This window comes from Lemur catta, chromosome 17, assembly GCF_020740605.2.
Source record: "Lemur catta isolate mLemCat1 chromosome 17, mLemCat1.pri, whole genome shotgun sequence".
Taxonomy (NCBI): Eukaryota; Metazoa; Chordata; class Mammalia; order Primates; family Lemuridae; genus Lemur; species Lemur catta.
Window position 1 is genome coordinate 30,947,519 of NC_059144.1, and position 16,620 is coordinate 30,964,138.

At 37.9% G+C, this 16,620-nt stretch overlaps 1 protein-coding gene across 1 annotated transcript in view; it reads right to left on the reverse strand.

Annotated features, from left to right (window-relative positions):
* HAO1 (hydroxyacid oxidase 1) overlaps positions 1–16,620 on the reverse strand; it is a 50,927-nt gene that overhangs the window by 2,695 nt on the left and 31,612 nt on the right. Inside the window, exons 5-6 of the mRNA XM_045528091.1 lie at positions 8,455–8,546; positions 13–171 (exon numbers count right to left, since the gene is read on the reverse strand). Of these exons, the coding sequence (XP_045384047.1) occupies positions 13–171; positions 8,455–8,546 (251 nt within the window). The remainder of the gene's footprint in view (positions 1–12; positions 172–8,454; positions 8,547–16,620) is intronic.

Genomic DNA, 16,620 nt, shown 5'->3' on the forward strand with positions numbered 1-16,620 from the left:
TTGTCTAATTACCTGGAAGGCCAAGCCCCATATGATCGGTCTCCCCACAAACACAGCCCTGGCACCCAGGGCCAGAGCTTTCAGAACATCAGTGCCTTTCCGCACACCGCCATCCAGGAAGACTTCCACCTTCCCTTCCACAGCCTCCACAACTTCTGGCAGAGCATCAATCTGGGGAGAGAAGAGGTCAATAATGTAACACTATTAACATTGAATTGTTATTCAGCTCCACCTCCAAAACCACTGATGCATCCAACTAGGACTTAGAGTTGAAGCTAAGTAGTTTTGGGGTCTGCAATAAAATTATTTCCTTCTGAAACAAAAGAGGTACAAAGGCTAGCACAACAACCACAACCACAACAACAAAAAAAAAAAAAACAGCTAAATTTGAAGTTGAGTGGTTTGCTTCTTTCAAAGTCCAAGGCTTTTTTTTTTGTCCCTGATATGCAAATTCAAAGATCATAATCAAAAAAATTAGAAACATAATTTTAAAACATTTTTATAGCAATTTTTTATAAAATTCATACAAGTAAATGAAGTATCTTGTTGATATAAATTATTCTTAACATTACTCATTGCAAATCAATTGTTAAAATTTATACTCAGATAATAGTGCAAGCAATGGCATATAAAAAATGCAAACACAGCTAGAAATAAAAAATTTAGTCTCTGATTTCCTCATCCAATATACTTTGTATCCAGTCATATGTTAGAAAACTTTGTGAAAATATTTTTCTTGCTTTTATTTTTGTTTCATTTCAAAGTATTAAGGGGGTACAAATGTTTTTGGTTCCACAGATCACTTTTGTAATGCCTTGAGTCACAGCTGTAAGTGTGCCCATCACCCAAATAGTGTTCATTGTACCCATAGGTAGGTTTTTGCCCCTTTACTCCTCACCTCTTCCCCCCACTTGATTTCTTCTAAGTTTTACATTCCTCTGTGCACATGAGGGCTCATTGGTTAGTTCCAGTTTAATAGCAAGTACATGTGATATTTGTTTTTCCATTCTTGTGATACTTCACCTAGAATAATGGTCTCCAGTTCCATCCAAACTGTTGTGAAAGGCATTAATTCATCCCTTTTTATGGCTGAGTAGTACTCCATGGTATATAAATACCACATTTTGTTAATCCACTCATGAATTGATAGGCACAGGTTAATTCCCCATCTTTACAATTGTAATATGATAAATTACATTTGGATGCAGGTGTGTTTTTTATACAATGACTTTTTTTCCTTTGGGTAGATACCCAGTAGTGGGTTGATGGATTGAATTGTAGGTCTACTTTTAGTTCTCTGAGGATTCTCTATACTGTTTTCCATAAATGTTGTTCTAATTTCCAGTCCCACCAACAGTGTGACCATATGCACCTTGAAGATCTTGGTCTTCATTGACAATTGATCATGGGCTTAGGTTAGCACTGGAAAATCAAGATACTCATAGAGGTTGATTTGGTGGATTGCATTATTGTTCCTGATCCTTCACACATCTCAAAATCCACTCCCTTTCCAAGGCAACTTCATAGTTTCTCCCACTAAAAGGAACAGAGCACATATGCCCATTCCTTGACTTTGACCACCCACTTTGGCCAATAATATGTGAGCAGAGATGGCAGAATGCCATTTCTGAGCATGGGCCTTAAGCAACCTCATACATTTCTACTTACTCTTTTGCAGCTTTCCACTTGCCATGAGAGGAGCATCCTCCAGGTAATGTTTCCCCTCCAGCTTGGGCCCCAGGATAAATATTTAGGAAACAGAGCTATCAAAGCCAAATGCAGCTGGACTTAAAACTTGGAGCACAGCCACCTAGCTAGTACCAAGCCTAGATCAGCAGACACTAGTTGACACAAACTTTCTTGGGAATAAATGATTATTGATTTAAATCACTGAATTTGGGATTGTTTGTTTTCTAGCATCATATGGCAGTAGGTGACACAATTGCATTTGAGAACAGAAACAATTCACAAGGTAATCTATATAGATCAAAATCTGTAGAAATGATCCACATTCATCCCAAAATGTTAAAATATAAAATTAAGTTCAGTTCCCATTTAAAATGTATGCTGAAGAAGCTACCATACACTGGAGTACACTTTTTCCAGAAATAATTATGCTGAAATCACTCAAAGGCTTTCCCACTTCTCCTCTAAAATTTTAGAGGCTAAACTTAAAGAGAGTTTTATGTAAAAGGCTAAAGACCAAACACAAGTACAGATTTAGAGGAAGTGAAGGCAACATTTGGCATGTGCCCCTAAATGTTTGGCAGGTAATGTGATTTTCCTCTTTTCCTTTGGCTTCTCTGCCTTGCCAAACATGCTTTGGATCCATTTACATATGTCCCTTTACCTATACATAGTCCTCCTTTTACATTCAGGCAAGTTACATCAACATATAAATGCTACAATTTCCAAGCGATGATGCAAGCTATAATTAAGCATATTTCCCCATTTGAAACCAGAGCCAAAGAAAAATATTAGCTAGCTTGGGTTCAATATACGTTTTCAAAGTCAAGCAAATCAAGTCTGTTTAGGTTATTTCCAATGCCTCACCTGGTCTAAAAGTAAACTAATAAGGATACTTACAATGTGAATCCTGGGTTAAAACACAGAGCCCAGATTGGTGTTTCATGTGTCCGTGAACAAGAACTTTTATCCACTGCTGAACATTTCTATCCTCCCCTTTTTCTTTCAGTGGCTGCAGTGTTAGTAGGCATATATTACGCAAAATAATTCTGATCAGAACAGATTAAATAAATAAATATAGTAGACAAACCCACCACTTTATGGCTCTGTTTCTGTTTCCTTCTTTTCAGTTTGCTACACATCGGTGAGATCATTTATTTCAGTTGTTGTTTCTTTCTTTAGTGTTTCTTTAGAAAACTAGTGAAACTCTGCTGAAGTTAATCTCCAGAAAATATGGTAAGATCCTTACCTACCTAGTGTGGCTCCTCTGTCCCTCTATTCACTGATTTATCAAACACTTGGTTGAGGACCTGGTATATCCAACGCACTAATGTCAGGCAGGTTAAGGGACGATGTGAAAAGAATCCCAGAGCAATCTGACTCTCAAAGGGAATCTTCTTTCTCCTTCCTGCTGAAGTCACCCTCTTCCAAGATGCTCCCTGCCCAACCACACCCCGCCCCCACCCCTAAACAAAATTTATACTCACAGAGAATTCTCACCTTTCCACCGTCCCATAACATCCATTGCTATAGTACTCTTGATTTCTGACATTTTAGGTATGCAAACCTTTGTTCAAATTAAAGCAGTTAAACATAAACAAAAGCAGGTAAAAAACAGAGCTGCTTAGTGAAGAATGGAGGAGACAGAGTCCAAGCCACTGTCCATAATTCCTTACCCAGCTCTATCCCACCCCACCCATTGCACTTCCTAGGCAGCCCTGACGGGGTTTCTACCAAGCACACTTAGAAAAATCACTGGTTCATATACATTTAGCAGATTGTTTGCAACCACAAAAATGGCAGCGATGATTTCCCACTCTATCTACATTTCCTCGTGGCATCATGGGGGAGGGGTGTGTCGTATAAGGGAGGAGGGTTCTGTTCCCCATTCAGGGAAGCTGAGTTGGCCTTGCCTTGCTTTCACCAATAGAATGAGAGAGTAGTGACAGTGCCGGTCCCACGCCTAGCTCTCAGGAGGCCTTGCATGCTTCCGCTCATGCTCTAGGAAACGTGCCACCTAAGAGAACAAGCCCACCTACATGCTGGGAGACTTGTGATAATGCAGAACTGTCCCTGCTAAGCTCATCCAGCCCCAGGCTGTCCCAGGGGACACAGCAGCTGACCACAGACAGGTACGAGTGAGCCCAGCCAAGACCAGAAAAGCACCCTCCTCCCCCCGGCAAAGATCTCAGCCCAAATTGTCAATGCACAAAATTGCAAAATCGATATTGTTTTTCTGCCAGTAAGGTTCAGAGTGGTTTGTTACACAGCAAAAGGCAACTGATAGATTAAATATTTCTCAAAGATGGAATTGCATTGAACCCTTTTTAAGAAGAAAAATAAAATCTCTTAGAGTTCACAGTACATGCCCAAGGGCTCAATTTGAGAAACATCGACTGACTTAACAACCCAAATGCTTATTCTCTGAAAATGTTTTGCAGTTGGAAATATTCACTGGAAAAGAACATCACATTTTTAAGCTTGAGGTAGTTTAGGTCCAGTTAGCATCCAAGTAAAAATGTGAAATTGAAAAAAAAAAAAAAGTGCTCCTAGGACTCAAACACTTCGGAGAATGTCTTTGAAACCTCTCAGTTTGAGAAGATCTAGTGCTACGGATTTTAGAAATCAATCTGATTCTATTCCATTAGTTTCTAATTACTTCAAGGCCAATCTGGGCCACAGTATTGCCATGAGGACAAAGACCTTGACATGACTTTATTTTTTAATTCCTTTTGGGTAGAGCAGAGGCCCGGCAGCAGTATTAAGATGAACTGAAGTTAAATTCCAGTTCTAAAACTCTTTTTTTTTTTAATTAAAAATTAAAATTTATTTAATGATTTATGGACACTTAAGCAGCAAGGAGAAGGACAAGCTACACTACGCTGGCTGAGAAGCGCTTCTTAAAACCTCACTCTGTCAGTGACGACATTGCTGTTTTCAGTGACAGTCAGCACAGGCAGACTTGGGTAACCCATGGCAGGGTAAATAGTCAAAGGTGTGAATGCTGTTGCAAATTGCCCAGCTTGAAATTCACACATTAAGCTGCAGGCAACACTGCCTGGCCCCTGTTGAGGAGGGATTACGTGAGCTCCCAGGCAGTTTGCTCCCAGGCTGCTGGGGATTGAAGAGCGGAAAGACAAGTAACAGGTGAAAGGAAATGTTTTCTTTTGTCCTCCCTGACGACACGCTATCCCAGGTGAAGAGGGAAAGCCGTGTTTGCTGATGCGTGCGCGTTGTCATGGCAGAGCCACCTGCAACAGCAGTTCACCTGGGCACACTTCTTTCTGTCTCACGCCCCTCGCATTATTCAGGGAAGTCTGGGCTAAGCTACTCATGCTAATGGCCGACCCACTGATTCTACCCTGTCTGACTTAGTCTAGACACTGAACGTGCCACGACTATAAACAATCCTATTAACTATCTATAATATTTACATCTAAACAGTGCCGGTTACACCGTGGGGATCATTAAATGAATGAATCTACAAAGCATTTCAATTTAATTTGTCTCCTTTTACCATCAAAATATCTATAGATAAATAAAACTTGTTTTTATTCCATTATTGGCATTATTATCGTCATTCCTATGCTCATTCCTTGCAAGCAAACTAGGGGTCCAAAAGGAATTAATTTCTGAGTAGCAGACAGCAAATAAACACAGAACTTTGACATTTTCAGTAATAACAGTTAGTTATTGCCTTACCTCGCCGAGTTTCACATAACTTATTTATGTTCAGCATTTCTTAGCACCAAATAAATGTTAAAATAATTTTTAATACCAATCTTAGGGAGAATATATTCTTTTTTTTTTAATTTCAGCTTATTATGGGGGTACAAAAGTTCAGGTTATATATATTGCTCATGACCCCCCATCCCCCCCGAATCTTAATGATAAGTATTTCCCCATACAATGGAACTCAGTGATTTATAGAAATGGAGAAATGATATAGTTCACTTTCCTTTTGAAACCAACACACCACTTTAAAAAGGCTCAAGCTGAAAAGTCTGACTTGCTCACCTAGCCCTTACCCCTTAAGAGAGGCCAGACAAGGGCTCAACACCAAGACTCCCATTTCAGTGCTCTTCCCATGACATCATGCTGCCTCTGTGGCTCTGACCTATGATGTAACAGAATCAGCAGGGCAGCGAGTGCTTCTTAGGCATCTACTGAAAAGCTTCACACTACGGCCGCCTTCAAGCCTCTTGCCACCCACTGCAAAACCCACACACTGAGGGAAAGACACCCGTCCCCATAAACCAAATCTTTTCTCACATTTCTCTCACCATCAGGAGCCTCAAATTTGCTCTTAAGTGGGAGGCAAAATTCAAGCCAGTATCTCCTCCCATGCATACAGCATGCAAAGGGGAGGGTTATTGTTTTTTTAAAAACAGTCTCAGAGACCACAACTCAAAAAGCCCTTTTAGATGTTTCCATATCCCCTCAGCCAGAGGGAAATAAACCACACCATTTAGATATTTTTCCCTTAGAATTTAGTTAGGTTTGATTTCAGTAGATTTATATTTTATTTTTAGAAAACAAACTTAATTTGGCCTGCACACTAAGTCTATGTCTTCATACACAAGTGAGGCATAAATTTGAGAAAGAGCCTTGAGCTGTGACCAACTTCTCCACCCTCCTCAGAGGAGGGCTTCACTTTCCACCTCTATTTACCTGCAGGCAACATTTAATATCTCCTAAAAAGACGTGTCTCTGGAAGTAAAGCTGAGTTGGAAAGGGCTGACAACTTCCAGGTTCATGATTTTAAATTCTTGCCTATATAATCCTACAGTGTACAAAGGCTTGGTTGGTTCTCACTCTTAGTGTTTTAGAAAAAACTGCAAATGTAATATGCATACCCAACATTCCCTGCCTTCCTTTGATTTACCATAAGACCTACAAAACTGATCTATAAATGTGACTAAATCAACCTGCTAGTGAGTTCAATGAAACAATAATCCACTACTGCTTGGCTGAATTACTTGTTCTACTTTTCTTCCAGTTATTTGGATAAATTCAACTGGTCATCCCAATCATAGTCATCCATATAATAACTAGGACTGAATGGTTCTGATAAAAGGGGGAAACATATTAATATATATATGATGATTCAGTTCAGAGAGAGGAGGAGGTCTGGGAAGTTCATCTACATTATTTAGTAAATATTTTTTTAAGCTTTGTTATATGATGCTACTTGACTTTGCTTATGTAACTCAAATTATAAAACATCACAGTTTAAAGGCACCAAAGAAATCATCAAAGTGATGTTTAAACTTTAAAAGATGAGGAAACCAAGGTTCAGAGTGGCAATCAATTCCCCCGTCCTTCAGTGGCCCAGGTACCCCTTCTCTGTTTCCTTGATGGCTAAATTATGGTAACCATTAAGGCCCCCTAATTGCTCTTCCTGCCTCTTGTCACGCCAAAATCCAATTTATGAGACTCACTGAAAATCACCTAAGGCTCTTCTGTTGCAAAGCCAACAACTCATAGTATTCAGGAATCTTCTCCCTTATCTCTCCAGACAAATATACTTCCCAGGACTCCCCCACTCCCAACAGATTCTGCAAACAAAATGGATTGCTCGGTATTCCCCAAGCACATCTCACTCCTTCCGATTTCACATTTTCTGTTCACAACCCTAAAAACAGGGGTTCCATAGAGACAGAGCAGAGATGAAAGGTAGCTGCAGCATCATTGCCTTCTCTACAAAAAATCTTAGCCAAATCCCCACAAGGGGAGAGCATGTAAGGGAACCACTTTTAATACCCACTTATGCTTCTGGCCCCATCCTGGACCCTGGATCCATAAAATCTGTGTCTGTCTTCATGGCTTTTTATGCACTTCTGTGCATCAATTCTTGATATTAAAATCTGTCCCAGCACCTCTGCTGGCTTCCTTAGATTTAGGCCTTTTGGGGAGCTAATTGCTTGCTCTACACCACAGTTCTAACTCAGTCTCACACCTTTAGGCCAGTTTAGTTCCTTTTTATATCTAGATTCTGGATCCTGATTTGCCCAGCACAGTGTATGCGGTGTCTAAAAACCACAGGTGCATGTTGAAATCCCCTAGATAGCTTTAAAAAATATTGGTGCCTGTGCACCCCACCTCCCTGCCAGAGATCCTGACGAATTCATCTAGGGTATAGCCTGAGCATCAGAATTCTTGAAAATTCCCCAGAGAATTCCGATGCACAGCCCAGATAGTTCACAACTCAACCAGAGTGGCCCAGTGCAGCCCACTGCCCCTCCCCTAGGCCATGGGACTCCTTTCCCATCCCTGCCACCCTCTCTCCACAGCTTTGCAACCCCCACCTGCATAGGAAATTCCAAACTGTCCCTCCTCCTGACTTCTTGTCACAATTGTACCCTGATCCCAAACTCTACCAAAGCCTTTGGTAAGCCCCCCAATTCTCTGTTAGCTCATCTTCTCTGGACTCTCATGGCATAATTTTTTTTCATACTCCAGTTTACATTATGTCTATCGGTGTACCTGTGAATACAAGAATAATCCCAGCCCACAAATGCCTTATTATTTAACAGGGACTTTTATATGTTTACAAACAACTGTATTGGGCTAACTAAAAATAAATGTAGTAGTTATTTTAGGTAGTTATGCCCCGCCAAACTCAAAATCCAAGATCTCACATATTCACACATATTGCAGCTTGAGTGATCACACAAAAATACACACACACATAAGGCAGACACAAAGAAAGAACGGTGATTGAAATGGGAACTCCAAAGAGAAATCCCAGCATTTGCCAAAACTCACAGTGGCTGGTACCCCATCGAGTTGTCGAGCCCCATGATTCGACACCAAGATCCCATCCAAACCGTGTTTAACTGCCTCCCTGGCGTCATCCCCTGGAAAGAGCAAAATAACAAGACAAATGCCTTATAGGAACTGCATCTTGACAGAAGACTTGAGTTCAGAGGCCTCAGCATCCCAGTTAAAGGGAGGCTGACCCCCTCACACACACATATACATCTTGCTCAATACTCTTAAGCATAAAAATATACCCCAGGGTTAGATCTAGAATATTAGTGGTAGTTTATTTGGCCCAAAATGTTAGCACTAGTAACAATTTAATTATGAAATAAAATTATCAACAAATAGTAAATTGACATGAAGTTTAAAAATTTATTTATCTTTATAAGGTCGCTAAATATTCTTTTCCAATTAATATGATCATACCAATTTATCAGTTAGCAGAATCATTCCTCTGCAATACAGATAGCATAAAAAATATATGAATGGCAAGTACTCATTCCTCTGCAATACAGATAGCATAAAAAATATATGAATGGCAAGTACTTTAAGTGTAACAGGCAATGAACAAACCTATTTCAAAAACATTCTTTAATACAAATTTGTTATAACTTCAGTAACTATTTTAAGTTATATTATTCTATAATTGTACTTTACCCATTGAAATCTATAAAAATAATATTAAAATTCTACACATCTATAATCATGCTCCAAAATATATTGATTTCCAAAAGTTCAATTTTAAAATAGATTAATGTTCTCTTAAATCAATGTCCAAAATCTTAAAAAATATTTTATATTCTAAAGTATTATTTCCAGCATGCTCCCAGTAACAAACCATTTGCTAATAGAATCATGAAAACAACACTGGTTCTCAAGTTTAGCACTCAAAATGCAATACTATGCAAAACCAATTGGTTGAAGGTTACAGTAAAAATCAGACTTTGGAAACTTAAGCAAATGCATACAGAATATTGTAAATATCTATAAATTCAGCAATGGAGATCAAGGCAGACTTGAGGAAGAATAATTTAGAAATATATAGAGGAGAATCTGTAATTCTTATTGTTTTTAAAATTTTATATTAAAATACCATTTTCCAAACTGTGTTTCATGGAATATTAGTTTTGAAATATTCCTGTTTAAAAAAAAAAACGATGATAGTAATACTTTTCTTCTAAAATAATTGCTATATGAAAATGTTAAACCTATGTGTTATGGACTGACTATCTGTGTCCTCCCAAAATTCCTATGTTGAAGCCCTAACCACCAACATGATGGTATTTGGAAATGGGGTCTTTGGGAGGTAATTAGAATTAGATGAGTTCATGAGGGGGAGCCCCTCATGGTGGGGGTTCATGCCCTTGTAAGAAGAGATACCACAGAGCACACTCTCTTTCTCTCTCTCTGTGCTTGCACAAAGAAGAAATCATGGGATGGGAGCACACAAAGAGAAGGTAGCAGTCTGCAATCCAAGAGGAGAGCCCTCACCAGACACTGTCTCTGCTGGCACCGTGAGCCCAAACTTCCAGCCTCCAGAACAGTGAAAAAACACATTTCTGTTGTTTAAGCCACCCAGTGTACGGTATTTTGTTATGTCAGCCTGAACTAATTAAGACACCATATTATATTATTATCTGTACTACTGTTTGAGAATCCATCTTTAAGGAATGCCACAACAAATTCTAAAATGCAATGAAATAGTATGAAAGATCATCTGATACATGAATTGGCAGTGTTTACCAGCTACTTAGTATTGTGTCTACTCACTTGCAGCCTGGTGTTTTGTCATACATTTTGTTATAGGTTCCATATGTAGTTGGCAATCTATATTTATTTTATAATAAATATAAGGGCTAATGTTCCCACGAGACTGTTTTGGCTCTCTGTTTTAATCCAAGCATGCACTACATTTTGTGAAATCTCATTGGTAACTTCTGAGCCATTCATGGGGGAAAGGCCCAAGATTGAAAGATGACTTTTTTCCCCACCCCATTAATTGCTTAATATTTTATATTTTATTGCTATTTCATATTTTATAACACATGTTTTATAACATAGCTTTCTTTTCCTGGATTTCTAATTGCCTTTTGTTTTCTTTTCTTTCTTTTCTTTTCTTTTCTTTTCCTTTGCACTTATTGTGAGACTTTTGAATATCCTCAAGTTCTTAAAATCTTTCTATCTTATTCCATCTAACCTATCTAACTTATTTAAGTTGGCATACTTTCCTCCTAGGGGCAAACCCTGAAGCCCTCTCCCCTCCTGCTCTGCTCTCCTGCAGCTACTCTCAATACCTACTGTCTACCTTCATCCTATAGGATTGCTCCTGTTCTCTCTGGGTTGAATATCTTGTAGCCTGATGCATGCGCTCATTTGGTTTCTGTTCCCATTTATTTGTAGTACTTTCCTTTGTAACTTCCTAGAAAAGGATCCCAAAGAGGTAAACTTATAGAGCACTTGAATAGCTCCTCTTGTGTTTGAACGATAACTGGATTGGATAGAACACTCTGTTGTCCTCAGAACCTTAAAGATGTTACTCCATTGTCTTCTCATACCCACTGATGTGAAGACCGTTGCCAGTTTGACTTACATTCCTTTACAAGTAAAATGTCTTATGTTTATTTTTTTCTTTATACACATTATTTTTCTGAAATTTCATAAAGAATGTGATCAGTTTTCTCATTCTTATAACTCATATCCGCAGTATTCCTAAATTTCTAGTCTTTAACAATTGCCCCCCTGCCTCTTTCTTTTGTTTTTCTGTCTGAAACCATATCAGTTGGATACTGGACATGTTAAAGTAGTCTTCGTGTTCCTCATTCATTTAATCATATTTTCCTTCATTTATCTTATTGTTGTTGTTTTACATTTGGGGAAATGTCATTAATTTTTTTGTTCAACCATTCAATCATTTTATTTTTAACTTCAGAAATCATGTTTTTAATCTTTGAGAGCTCTTTTTTATCCTCCAATTTTCCTTTTTTAAAAGAAATCAGAAGTCGTATTTTCCTAATGTTAATCATTGGGATTTTTTTTTTTATATTCCAATTTTCTTTTCATGGCGGACTCTTCTTATTTACGTATAATATATTTTCTACATCTTTGGGACAATCATTTGACTTTTTAAAGTTCTTTTCTCTTTTTTTATCTCTTTCTTTTGGGATCAGCTTTTTTATAGATTTGTCTTGGTCTTTTATGTTTTGGTGTTTCTGATATGACTTGTGATGCTAAATTTTCCATTTATATTTAAGGAAGAAAAGGTTTGAGAAGCTGCAATAGGATTCCTGGGCTGTTTTGTACATCAGTTTCATTCCTGCCAACTCTTTGCCTGGAGTGGAAATTCCATGTGGGAAAAGGCAGGAAATGTCAACTAAGAGGGAATTGGACTGTGAGGTACTCAAGTGTCAGAATGAGGACAGCATCATGTCATATTAGAAATGCCACCCACCCACATGTCATCCCAGCCATCCATTCATTGCTTTAGAAAAGATCATGCTGCTTCCTTATTGAGCAGTGAACACCAGGTTGCCCCTTGTTTCCAAAGCAGTGGGGCAGGGAAGGATTGCTGGCTTGCAGACAACTTTCCCAAACAGATTTTCCATTAATCCTACTGCTTTCATTCTCCACTCCCAACCCTCTTCCACTTGCAGATTACACCCCGAGCCTCTCAGGCACTCTATCACATAATCTGCCCTTGCCTCCTCTATGGTCCTCCAATAGCCCATCTTAAGATGCAGTTTTCTTTGCATTTTCTTCCTGTCAACATACTCCCATGCGTTTTGTTTCTTTCATAAATTACTCAAAACTTCTCTCCTGGTTGTGCCCCTCATCTTCCTTTGCTTTGCTGTCATTGGCTTAAATATATTTGAATTTCTGTGCTTTAAGTTTAGTGTGGTCTTCAGTTTGATAAGAGGGTATGCATGGATTCAGCCCATCATTTTGAACCCAAAGTCTGATACACTATCATTTCCCACATATTTGAAGAATGTCTCTCTAAATGTATGGCCTTAATGCACTGTTGTCCAATAGAAATTTCTGTGATGATAAAAATGTTCTAGATCTGTACAGTTCCACACAGTGGCTACTAGCCACATGTAGCCATTGAGCAATTGAAATGTGGTGGTATTACTAAGAAACTGGAATTTTGCCTTTATTTAATGTTAATTAACTTACATAGCCACATGTGGCTAGTGGCTGCCATATTGTACAAGTTTACATGATCTTATCTATTCTAATAAAGACATGTAGTATGGTATTTTTAAAATATCTAAATGTAACCATAAATAACCTTAGTAAACAGTATAAAATTATATCCTGAATTGGTGTTGTTTTCTCTGATTATTTAGTTGCATGCATGATACTAAATATCAAGTCAAATGTTAAAAAAAGAAACCAAAAAATGTTTAGTATGGTATTTTTGAACCCTATAACTGAGCATGTGTGCAGTCCTCCAATTTATTTTCAGATGTCTACCACTATATAGCTATGATCTGCATTTTGAGAAATCAAATATTATCAATAAATAGATCCTATACAGTATGAAGAAGTGATTAACTGCTTAGAGTAAGTCATCAGACCACCTGGACTTAAATCCCACATCTGCTATTTGTTTGCTGTGTAAGTGGCAAGTTACTTAACTTGTGCATCATTGTCCTAAACCATAAAATGAGGATAATATTACTAATACATATAAAATAAGCTTGTGGATTAAATAAGTTGAATGATTGTTTAGAAAGTGCCTGACACATGTGGAGCACTCAGGTAAATATTAACTATTATTATTATTTTCCTCTGATTGTTGCAAGTAGTATAAGCTAAGAAGAGGAGTAGGTGAAAGAAGATTCATTTGCAGTATGATTTTGGCAAATCTATTTGAGTTCTGTTTTTAGCCATAATATTTCTTCCTAGTCAGGATTTCAATTATAGAGGGCCTTTCGTTTAAAGTAATTGCTACTTAAGTAATAGTTTGTTATCCTCCATCATTTCAAGTGGTTTTCCTTGTTCTCCGGGCAGTGCTGGGAATATAGAGGGAAATAACAGAATGACAGAATGGTTTACTTACAGGATAGGATCATGAGTATCTAGAAAAGCAAACACAGCAAGAATAATTTGTGAACAGATATAAGTCCCTTTCATTAGCTGCTTATAAAACTTTGTCCACAGTTTTTAATTTTATTCCAACCCAGAGAGAAAAGCAATTTTGCATTAATGAGAGAGCCAAAATGTTCTTACGCAGCACAATGTTCATGAATCTTTAATATTTTCATTATTCCTTAGTGTTTACTGGTGTGGCATTCCATATTTGTTAATTTGCCATTACATATGTCGACCATTTGAGAAACTCAGTAGTCAACAGACAATAGCACTGTTTGCTCTCCTATTAATATATTATTTCCATATTTAATTTAAACAAACAAAGCGAAATGTAAGTACTCATGATTTATCCTCAAGTTTTTGGAGCTTTTGGCCTAGGACTCTGTTTTGACTTATAGGAGTTTAGTGACTAAATCCTAGATACACAGCAGCAGGTTTGAATACAACCATTGAGTGAATATTAGACAGTATCCTGAACAAATGTATACAGGCATTCCTTGTTGTATTGTGCTTTGTTTCAAAGAACTTCAAAGATACTGTTATTTTTACAAATTGAAGGTTTGTGGCAACCATGAATCCAGCAAGTCTATTGGTGCCATTTTTCCAACAGCATGTGTTCATTTTGAGTCTCTGTACCACATTTTGGTAATTCTCACAATATTTCAAACTTTTTCTTTATTATTATATCTGTTAGGTTTCATTTATCATTGCAATAGTTTTGGGGTGCCATAAACCATGCCCACATAACACAGTGAAATTAATTGATAAATGTGCATGTTCTCACTGCTCCATTGGCCATTCCCCCAACTCTCTTTCCTTCCTCGAGGCTTCCTATTCTCTGAGACACAACAATATTGAAATCAGGCCAACTAATGACCCCACAAAGGCCTCTAAGTGTTCAAGTGAAAGGAAGAGTCACATGTCTCTCACTTTAAATCAAAAGCTAGACATGATTAAGCTTACTGAGGAAGGCATGTCGAAAGCCAAGATAGGCTGAATGCTGGGCTTTTTGTGCCAAACAGCCAAGTGTGAATGCAAAGGAAAAGTTCTTGAAGGAAGTTAAAAGTGCTATTCCAGTAAACACACAAATGATAAGGAAGCAAAACAGCCTTATTGTTGATATGGAAAAAGTTTTAGTGGTCTGGATAAATCAAACCAGCCACAACATTCCCTTAAGCCGAAGCCTAACTCAGAGCAAGGCCCTAAATCTCTTCAATTTTATGAAAGCTGAGAGAGGTGAAGAAGCTGCAGATGAAAAGTTTGAAGTTAGCAGAGGTTGGTTCATGAGGTTTAAGGAAAGAAGCCATCTCATCTCCAAAATAGAAAGTGCAAGGTAGAGCACCAATTGCTGCTGGAGAAGCTGTAGCAAGTTATCTAGAAGACCTAGCTAAGATAATTGATGAAGGTGGCTACACTAAACAATATATTTTTCAGTGTAGCTAAAACAGCCTTAAATTGGAAGAAGATGCCATCTAGGACTTTCATAGCCAGAGAAGATAAGTCAATGCCTGGCTTCAAAGCTTCAAAGGACAGGCTGACTTCACTCTTTTTAAGAACTAATACAGCTGGTGATTTTAAGTGGAAGCCAATGCTCATTTACCATTCCAAAAATCCCAGGGCCCTTAAGAATTATCCTAAATCTATTCTGCCTGTGCTCTATAAATGGAACAGTAAAGCCTGGATGACAGCACATCTGTTTACAGCATGGTTTACTGAATATGTTATGCCCACAGTTGAGACTTATTGCTCAGAAAAAAAAAAAAAAAAAGATTGCTTTCAAAAAATTACTGCTCATTGACCATGCACCTAGTCACCCAAGAGCTCTGATGGAGATATACAAGGAGATTAATGTTGTTTTCATGCTGTGAACATAACCTCTATTCTACAGCCCATGGATCAAAAAATAATTTTGAATTTCAAGTCTTATTATTTAAGAAATACATGTTGTAAGGCTATAGCTGCCATAAATAGTGATTCTTCTGATGGATCTGGGCAAACTAAATTGAAAACCTTCTAGAAAGGATTCACCATTCTAGATCCCATTAGGGACGCTTATAATTCACGGGAAAAGGTCAAAATATCAACATTTACAGGAGTTTGGAAGAAGTTGATTCCAACCCTCATGGATGACATTGCGGGGTTCAAGAATTCAATGGAGGAAGTCATTACAGATATGGTGGAAATAACGAGAGAACTAGAATTAGAAGTGGAGCCAGGAGATGTGATTGAATGGCTACAATCTTACGATAAAACTTTAACAGATGAAGAGTTGCTTTTTATGGATGAGCAAAGAAAGTGGTTTCCTGAGAGAGAATCTACTCCTGGTGAAGATGCTGTGAACATTGTTGAAATGACAACACAGAAGTTAATATATATTACGTTAACTTAGTTGATAAAACAGGGGCAGAGTCTGAGAAAAGTAAATCCATGCAGTAAACTACCTTGCTGTCTTATTTCAAGAAATTTCCTAAAGCTACCCCAGCTTTAGGAAACCACCACACTGATCAATCAGCAGTTATCAACATTGAGGCAAGATCCTCCACCAGCAAAAACATTAGGACTCATTGAAGTCTCAGATGATTGTTAGCATTTTTTTTAGCAATAAAGGATTTTTTTAATTAAGGCATGTACTTGTTTTTTAGACATAATGCTATTGCACACTTAGCAGAGTACAGTATCGTGCAAACATAATTTTCATATGTACTGGGAAACCAAAACATTTGTGTGACTTGCTTTATTGAAGTTGTCTGGAACTGAACCCACAATATCTCCAATACCAAAATTTTGTATGCCTGTATATGAAAACAGCCAAGTAGAGGACAGTTTCTCAGAATCAGAAAGCCACAAGTGGCTCATGGAAGTGAGACAGCGTAGTATTAAAATTAAAAAAAAAATTAAAAGAAAGAGAAAAAAGAAACTCTAAAAAGCATTATGCCTTTGCTCATAAAAGCCATTTGTTTGTTAGCGTTTGAGTTCTGAGGAAGACCAAATCCTGACTCATTGTTTGAAGCTTGTGTCAAAAGCTCTTCAAGAGCAGTTTAACCACAGAGAGAGATTACATCTTACATTCCCATT